Raw genomic sequence first — 9,528 nt, forward strand, 5'->3', positions numbered from 1 at the left:
ATATAGTTGTGCGCAGTGCGCATCAGCGTACGTCGGTATGACGGCACGCAATTTCTATACTACTAGGCTGGCTGAGCATAAGGGCAGGAGTTATGGAACGGGGAACCTACTTGCACATCCACCTCATTCTGTTGTACGTTTTCATGCCGAGCAGTGCAACACCTCTGTATCTGATAGTGAAGCCTTGCTGACGGAAGAGACCAAACATTTTTGACGTAGCTGAAGACCTCACCTCCGGCGCGAAATAGATTGCTATCTGAAGCGCTAGTAAATCTTTTACTACTACTACTACTACTCTATTTGAGATCAGTTATGTGGATTGATTTTCTTAACTAAACAATTCTATATGTGTCAGAATTGTGATTTTAAAAAATTTTCAGGTGAAATTCCGCTAAAAGCGTGCTACCCCGCGGTGCTCGAGATGGTACGTAACTTGCTGGACGGCCACTTGGACTACAACACGTACGAGGACTCGCTCAGAGAGATCTTCACCATACACGCCTACCACGCATTCACGCTCGATAAGGTAAGTTCCTCTGCCGTGTTGCAACGGTCGCCTCTAAGACGTTATTTCTTTAGCAGAAAAGAATGTGGCTTGACTGCAACACTTCCGCTTTCTTTGTACAAAATCTAAACGATTTAGATATTTTTTAACATGTGTCGGGTGAAATGTGAATGCATGTGTGCCCCATGTACCATATTTGAACCCACGTTCGGCATACTGATAACTTTAAAGTCCTGTTTTAAACCAGTTACACGTAGTAGCTTACTATTACTTGTCCGATTTAATGCAAATGGCTTGCATTGACCTCATAACCTAGTCCTCGAGTTTTAACCAGAAAATATTGACAATACTTGGTCAAGTGAATTTTTTATACCACTTGGCAATATATATACATGTAATGGTTTACTTATTCACCTCCTTGAACACCACTCCAGGCGAGTGAGATACGTTAGAAACCCATGTCTGAAATCCTTATCCGCTTCCTTCATCGCTCTCGGGGTGAAAAAGACAATGAAGATATTATAGAAACACGTGCTCGGCCCCTCAACGTGCCCCTTAAACACACAGGTGGTGAGCGGCGCGGTACGACAGCTGCAGCACCTGGTGTGCGACGAGGCGCCGGCGCAGTGCACCAGCGTATACTTGGCCGAGGGGCGGCGCGGTGGCGCAGGCGGCAGCCTTGCCTCCGCCGACGCCAGGGCGCCACTAGAGCTTCAGTACATTCGCAACATGGAGAAGTACCTCGCCGACGAGAACTGCTTCAAGATATACTCGGTGAGATGCGTGGTCTTGATATTCTCATTGACATGTGTGGTTGAGATGTTCTCAGGTAGATGTGTGTTTGAGATGTTCTCAGGTAGATGTGTGGTTGAGATGTTCTCAGGTAGATGTGTGGTGTAGATGTTCTCAGGTAGATGTGTGGTTGAGATGTTCTCAGGTAGATGTGTGGTCAAGAGAATTGAGTTAGAGGTATAGACGTACAGTTGAACGTCGCTCCGAGGTGGTTAAGGTAATTTTTGGCTAGAAATGACCATTATTGTAGAATGGTAAAAAATGGGTGCATAAATTACACTTAAGCATCGATGCTTTGAATACCAGTTTGTGCCTTGTGTTCATTATGTCTGTTTCGTTTTAGATGTTCTCACAAAAATTGTTTCCAGTTTTTATCCTCTATTTGAAGAAAATTAGAGTTCTCGTCTCCCTGTATGTTGCGACAAAATTTTGACGCAGGTTTTTTTTTACAGTATAAACGCAGAGGAACCCTCACGATAGAATTGCTGGACACTGACATGGACGACAGCGAAGAGAACGCGAGCGGCACCGGCGGCAACAACGCTGCCTCGTCCGGCGAAGTGGCCACCACCACCACCACCGTCACCACCACGGCCGTGTCCTCCGTTTCTCCCACCGCTGGTAGGTTCTGCACCAATACTTGTTTTATTTTACTGTCGTATAATTTTATTTTGAGTATTATCGCTCGGTATCTGTGTTTGGTAATTGTAGATTAAGCAGGCAGTGTCACAGCACTCGTAAGACTGGAGATATCGCGTGGATGTCGCATCGCAGCTTTTTAGCTTGATGCGCATCTTTAGCATTATTCCCTGTCGCTCAATTATAGCATAAGTTGTGCTCTTCATTATTACATTTAAAAGGTAGCATCGAAATAAGAAGCACCCGGCCTCATCATGTGGGCATTGGCATGTAGGTGATGCAATTTACGTTGGATAATTGTACAGGAGTTAGTCTCATTTATTCATTATGTTTGAATCTGAAAAGCAGATAAGTATATACCAGTTTCCAGTAAGGTTCATGGAACTGCGAAAGTTACGGTTTTTGTTTTGTGTTCAGGAGAGAGCAGCACTTGGTGTTCTAGAGGAGCGTCGCCCACGCTGCCCTCGGGTGTGGCCGAGGCGCAGCGGTGGCACGAGTATGTCGAGAACTATCTCTCTACATACACTCTGGTGAGCATAACTTTGTTACAAGCATCTCTCACACTATGTCACTCTAATAATCATCTCTCACACTATGTCACTCTAATCGTAATTGTGTATTTTGCCTCTGAATTTTGCATTCCGCGGCAGGGCATGGTGATGTCTTGTGATTTGTATGTTGATGCTTTCGTTTCTGTATAGGATCATAAAAGGCTCTATTTTCATGTGAAGTTGCAGCTAATAAGCTCTTGAAATATTTTCTCTCATCCCAAAACCATGTTTTACGATTTTTTTAGATTTAGCAAATTTTCAAGCGTGACTTTTCAATGACAGGACTCGTCTCTGCCGGCGCATCTGTTCGAGAAAGCCGTCTTCCGGATGCGCAATCTTGCCTCCTGGCGCCAGACCCTCAAACGAAGTCAAGATAGCAGTGAAAGAAGGTAAGGTCATTGCCTGGGTCTAAATTATGTATAGTACTTGGAAGTTTGTATTCCCGTAAGCAAATAACTGATGATTTTTCAAAGATAAATTGGTCAATCACAGACGGGAAATCGGCCGCTACGTTTACTAAACTGATTTAATATAATTTTGCCCCTGATGAAGTAATCAATGTCTTATAGACTAAAGCATTGACTACTGAAGAAAGTCATTACCTGTGAGTAACTGTCTTTGTTTATGTAGCACTACAAATACCATTGTTAGGGATAGACATTTCCTGCCCCGAAAAACATAGCAACACGTTCACATGACTGACCATTTCTCTGTACAGATTTAATGTTCCATAGTCAGAATTAGTTTTAGCCCCAACTACTCGTTTAAGTAGTTTTTAGTTGCCCACAGATTGTTGAAGTTTAGTTGTGGGCGACTATCTAGTTGACGTTTAGTGCTTTATACGAGTTGAGCCCTTGTTTTACATGGACATGAATTTTGCTGAAAGTTTGAACTCTGATATGGTAAAAAAAACCTTTCCCGTGAATTACTGCCGGTTTCATTGAAAGTCAAATTATCTTGTAAATGATAAATGATCCAAATTCACGTAATTAATAATTTCTGATTGGTATTGCTTGAGAAGTTAGTGGAACTTAGCAGCTAGGTTCATCCGTGTATTTCGTGCTCCATTTCATTTGTTATCTCATCGTAATGTCTGTTTTCAGTCCGGCTGTTCACAGGGAAGACAACACTCAGTGCAAGTTCAACCTCTCCAACTTGAAAGCTGTAATTGTCATGAACAGTGATTCATGCATGTACAAAAAGCAAGCTCTCTATAGAGCGAAAAAGGTAAGCTCATGTCCACATTTGTTCTGTTTTATTCCGAATTTGAATCATTTTTCAGAAATATCTTTGGTCTTTGTTTTTGCGAACTGAAATTTTTGGTCTCAATATCGATATCATCATGACCTATATTGTATCTGATAAAGTGATTCATTGATTTGTAGCAAAGTATGTTTTTTTGTTTTTATGTGCTATTCGTAAAAAATGGTTGCATTTTCCAGTGTCACGGACCGGTGTCTGTGCGAAAGCGGTCTCAGTTCCGACGGTTCCACAACAGTTGGGTGCAGAAATACGTGACGGACAGTGCATCTCTCGCTACCCACAACTGGTTTATGGGGCTCAGCGATGGACTAAGACCAAATAAAACCCTGCTGCATATCATCAACAAGCCATCCTCGCCACCATTTGGTTCCTACAACCACTACACTTTTACGATTCTTGAACCTCCTTCCAAGAACGCAAGTGCTTCATCGTAATGGGACATCCCACACCCTTGAGTGTATTTTGAAGTTCAGTGAATCGAGTTCAAATCGTGGTGTCTTCAAGAAGTTCAATCGGTTATTTAGATTACCTATATAAACTAGTTAGTATGTAAGCAGTGAATCCGTGAATAGGCATGCTAGCGATGTGCGTATGCTATTGCCAAGTGTTGTATAAGTGACGGCCAAGCATCGCTATAGGCAGTGATTTTCATTAAGTCAAGAGTGTTTATGCAGAGACATACGTGTATTCTTGAAGTAGTGAATTGTTCTGGACCATGCATCACGTAAAGAAGCAAGTTTTATCAACCAGTATTCTGTAAATGTGCGTAGAGGCTATGAACCCATTGTGCGAGAGGTTTTTTTTTTAATCAAACTCAGTGGAATTTACTGGCACTGTGATCCATATGGACACTAGAACTTCGCGTTGAGGCCATGCAATCCAGATTTTTGTATTGCCATAACTAGTATTTTCATACGTGTAGTAATGTATGGTGCTAATTTCACTTAGGTACTCTCGCTCTCTTTCTTTCTCTAAGTGGAAGGAGTTAGCTCAGTGTTGTGACTCGTGAACTTACAGTCAAGGGATATGCGCTAGTTTCTTCACAATTCACTAATGAGAGGTTAATATTGAGCTACATTTCAAACAGTTGCTTTCACAGTGAGTCTTCTTTTAAATACTAGTTGTTTCGAAGTCTCATGGACCATGCAAGTTATGACAATTTTTTGTTAGTCGCTGTCTAGATGTATATATTTTTGTGAAATGAAGTAGCACTCTTCTCTCGACACTCTTGGTCTATGCAGCGCTGAGCGCTATGCCCACGGTTCAAAGTAGTCTTAAGGATGTTGGTTTATGTCCCCTAGGGCTGCTGCTGTTCATCTGTACATTTTACTTTGGTTCTCATGCTCCCACATGACCATCATTTCTGTACTCACTATTACCATGTAATTCGTGATTGCTGCCTATTGTTATCACTATTTGATGAATTAATATTTTCTCACCTGTGACTTCCTAACTCGTTTCTTTTTCATCCTGGAGTTTCAGTTCTCTTAAGATAACAAAATTAATTAAAAAAGAAAAAAATTGCCGCTCGATATCGTCCGTTCGAACAGTCTGCCTGTCTGGCGAGTGTTCTTTTCTGAATTCTGTATATATAAACTTTGATGCTCGAGCTTAGCATCTTGTAAATTTACATTATCTCTTTGCAGTGACGAATTTGTATACAGGAATATAATTCCAAACTGTTCAATGCAAGACTTCATCATACCTGATACGTAATATTTGCGTTGGTTTTTGTAAGATGACACGATGTTCAGGTACGAATTTACTGAGCTCGAGTTCAAAGGTCCACGATGAGCAGCCAAGTGCACGAATAGCGTGTCGTCTATTGATTTAGTAATTGATTTATCTCAGTTCTTGGTAATGTGAAATATCATTTCGTCTCATTTGGATTGTTCCATTGTCGATTTATTACATCCAGGTCAGTTTGTATAAGGATTTAAATATATAAATAACCCCTTCTAGTTACGCGGTAATCGACCAAATTTAGTTCAGTTATTCAGTCGTATTCTATGTTGGCTTTACCTTAGAATTTATCTTTTAATGTTCCCATTGGGAAGTATGGCAACTTTTATTTATGGTAAGCTAATTTTTAAAAGATAACATGGTGACCTTATATTTCAGCAAAAAAAACTAGTTATTCAATTTATAAGGAATTATTGGTTGTGCAATTCCCAGATGCTAACTGTGATCAAATCAATTGGTGAGATAGGTACGATGCAAGCCATTTCCTTCTTCTGTTAAAACTGTACTCAGGGAAGAGCACAAGCTCGTTGCCTAGCGTTTATTCGACTCTTTAACGTGTTATATAGGTTATAGCAGGTGCTCAAACTCACATCTGCTGTGCAATTCTGTGGAAAAAATTACCCGATTCGTTTAATGGGTTTTGGTGCCCGAACGCGTTGAAAAATTTTATTGAAGCTTCTCTATGAATAATTGTTCCTTATTTTGTTTTGCATTGTTTGAGATTTCATCTTAAATTGTGAATATAAAGGGAGGCTGGCTGATGCGTTGGCGCTGGACGTTACTGGAGGCAAGCACTACCATGCTTTTTATCATCGCCTGTAAGTCGCATTTCTTGTAAATTTCACTAAAGGTGCCTCCATACAGCCAGTTCTCCTGTGGAGACCGGGGGCCGTATTATCAAAACTTCGTAAGTACGCAAAATCGACTTACGAGTGGCGTTGCTATGACAACGTACCTAATACTAGCGGTGGTATTATCAAAACATTTGCGCGGGAAAAACATTTACGCTTTTAGCTAAGACTTGCGTGCGAAAATATTGATAATGCCAAAATTAGGGTGTACTTACGTACCACATAACTTTTGTCGTAAGTATAAAAAGTTACGAAGTTTTGATAATCCGGCCCCAGGCGTTCTGTACAAACTTTCTCCGTAGTGAGGATATCTTGGCAAGTTCGAAGGCAAACACTTCGTCGATTATCAGCAATTATTCTAGCAATTTATATCCTGCCAAATTGTGGCCCAGTGATTCTATGAAAAACTCAACAAAAAGAAAAATTTTTGTACACAAAATGAACGAGGCCTTCTAACTTCTAAACTAGATGAAGCTATATTTTGTATTTGTAAATATGTTCATTAACGTGTAAAGTTCGTTTGTAGGATTCGTACGACGATGTTCAAGATTGCTACGGGAGAGTTGGCATCTCTCCGCTCACAATCACAATAAACCAACTCCAGACTTGAGATGATGTCTTCTTCTCCGCGTGATGATGATCGCAATTCACCATTATATTTCATCACTGCATAAAGTGTCTACTTCGCCGTCTACGCCCCCCCCCTGTCCAAGAAACACCCCCACAATCAGAGAAATCAGCGAGACTTCGTCTAAACAGCTATGAGCATTATGCTCTTATTTGGATCATCTTGAACCAGTTAAGCCCGACGGAGTGCCACATGCAGAAAGTGTTACTATTATGACATGATTGGCTAACTTTCATTTTTGAGTGTATGTACAGGACACCGGCTCAATCTGCGTTAGTTAAGTGCGGCATTGCAGAGTTGCTTCGGTTCGCAAGTGCATCATTTTGACGACGTGTCCGCACTCATTTTATTATAGAAAACTGGTAGAAAAAGAGTTTAAGAGAATAAATTGGATTAGGCAAAATGAACGTATTTACTGAAATTTTTTTGGCGAAATATCACTGCTCCCATGTTTTGAACAACGAACCAACAGTTCATTACAGTTTTTATTCTATCTGCCGAACCAAGAAAAACGATTTGACGCCAGTGATGAATATACCTCATTCATAACTTAATGTAGTTACTCATGGCTTCAATTTCGTAACTAAGCTTATGGTTGCATCCTTTGCAGACGAGTCGAAAAAAAAAACGTTTCGTTTCTAACTGTTCTCTCGCCAACGGGCTGAAACATTAATAGTTACTTGTCCGTATAAAATAACACGAAATAATTCATTCGAATTAAAATTGTTGGTAGAAGAGAAATGATCGTAATCCGACAAAGAGCAAAGATTCTAATTTACCTCTACAGCTTTCAGTCCTCCTCGTTGAACAAACATTGCTTCAAGAAACTAAATTAACATTTTGAACGCATAAAAAATATATATACATAAATAAAATACAAAATGTGACGATGCTCACTAATGTTCCTCAAAAAAGTTGTCCTGAATTAATTTTATATTCATTTTTATCTGGCATTAATTCTCTGCAAATAACTAGACAAAAGTCGGCCCTACATCATCACTTACCATCGGCAATATTTTCCACATCAGCCTTACATCATCAATGACATTTATTCTTTGGTAAATAGCTTGAGTATATACGGATATTCCCCTTTTGCTATAAAAGCATACATGAGCAAAAAAATTGCACCTTCATTGGAGCCATTAACTCATGGGGTTGCCTGCCGAGGACCACTACTGCCCTGGATGTAATGGACCATCATGATTCCTGCCTTCCGGAACGTAGCCTTCAACATTTCAAGCCGTCCGTATCTAGGCCGTGCGTCGAACCAGCCCTCGGTCGAACGGCCACTTGTCGAAGGACGATGAATTTTGGAACAGAACTATGCTATCTGAAACCTAACCTTAGATGCGGTGAACGTAAAATTACGTAATTCAACGATGCCCGGAAGTCATATTCGATCCGCGGCCTGGTGGTGCACGGTAGGTTCTACGCAAGGCCGGAGGAGGACAAAGCCGAGTGGTTCACGGCTGATTGGTGGATGTCCAGAGAGATACAAGGCGTTCGATTCAGGGCTTATTGGTGCACAAAATTGGTGGTGCACGGCTGCGCTCCCAACTCATGCCTCGCCATCGGTGATGCGGGGAGTCGCCTGCATCGAACAGGTGTCGGCTGATGTCTTCCACTTGTTCACCCTGCCTCCTCCGGCAGTGCTGGACGCTGGCTTGATTACTGCACGCTGGCTTGATTGCTGGACGCTGGCCTGATATTTTCAGTTCTCCGCCATCTTACAAAGCAGATAGTTGAAGGCGATGGACGCCGGCCATTTGCGCTCTTGGTCTCCCCATCGACTTAGTAAGCCGTACAGTCCCGCTCTAAGTCACTGGGCATGACGGGTGGTTCAAGTTGGTTGGCATCTTCCACCTGTTGACTTTGTCTCCCTCAGCGGGGCTGGAAACTTGCATGATAATTTTCGTCTGCGCCATCTTACAAAGCAGATGGATGAAAGCGACTGTCGTCGGCCAGTTGCTCACTTTGTATTCCCCATCGCCGCTGAAAACTGGTTTGATAATTTTGGTCTCCACCACTTGGCAGAGGAGGAGGTGGCTGAAGCAGAGAAGATAAAAAGTTCTCAGACTGCCTCCATTTTTTGTGTATTTTGCTTCTACGGTTTCTGTTTCTTGTCTTCCTGCGGCTCTTATGCCTGTTCATCCGTGAACGCCGATTACCTATGAAATAAAAAAAACGATATTATTTCGCTGCCCCGTTTACTCCTGGATTTAAATAACTCGCAATACAGGTTCATTTATTTAATAATTATAAACATGTATACTGTTCTATGCATTCTGTAGCAATATAAATTTTTAAATATCTTTCGTGAAAGCTGAATATGAATCATTTTGGATGCCAATAGATGCTACAACAATCCAATAATAATAATAATAATAATAAGCAATAATATTTGATCGTGACACTCACTATGCGTGGGGCATTCGTAGAGGTTGTTCAGCTTTTCGTAATCCAACTGTGCGAAAAATCGTAAAATTTTAGCCAAAAGAATAAATGACTTCGATAAGGTTGCCAGAGCGACAGTCCACGGCCTATCAGTAATAATTT

General features: G+C 41.2%; 1 protein-coding gene across 2 annotated transcripts in view; it reads left to right on the forward strand.

The window, feature by feature from the left end:
• Positions 1 to 5,200, forward strand: part of LOC108682057 (paired amphipathic helix protein Sin3a) — a 30,410-nt gene extending 25,210 nt beyond the window's left edge. For both annotated transcript variants that reach the window (XM_018171166.2, XM_018171167.2), the window contains 7 exons: positions 381 to 526; positions 1,073 to 1,279; positions 1,750 to 1,918; positions 2,354 to 2,466; positions 2,770 to 2,876; positions 3,591 to 3,714; positions 3,930 to 5,200. In XM_018171166.2, the coding sequence (XP_018026655.1) occupies positions 381 to 526; positions 1,073 to 1,279; positions 1,750 to 1,918; positions 2,354 to 2,466; positions 2,770 to 2,876; positions 3,591 to 3,714; positions 3,930 to 4,184 (1,121 nt within the window). In that variant the 3' untranslated portion in view covers positions 4,185 to 5,200. The remainder of the gene's footprint in view (positions 1 to 380; positions 527 to 1,072; positions 1,280 to 1,749; positions 1,919 to 2,353; positions 2,467 to 2,769; positions 2,877 to 3,590; positions 3,715 to 3,929) is intronic.
• The last annotated feature ends 4,328 nt before the right edge of the window (positions 5,201 to 9,528 follow it).

Source organism: Hyalella azteca, unplaced genomic scaffold (genome assembly GCF_000764305.2).
Source record: "Hyalella azteca isolate HAZT.00-mixed unplaced genomic scaffold, Hazt_2.0.2 contig369, whole genome shotgun sequence".
Lineage (NCBI taxonomy): Eukaryota > Metazoa > Arthropoda > Malacostraca > Amphipoda > Hyalellidae > Hyalella > Hyalella azteca.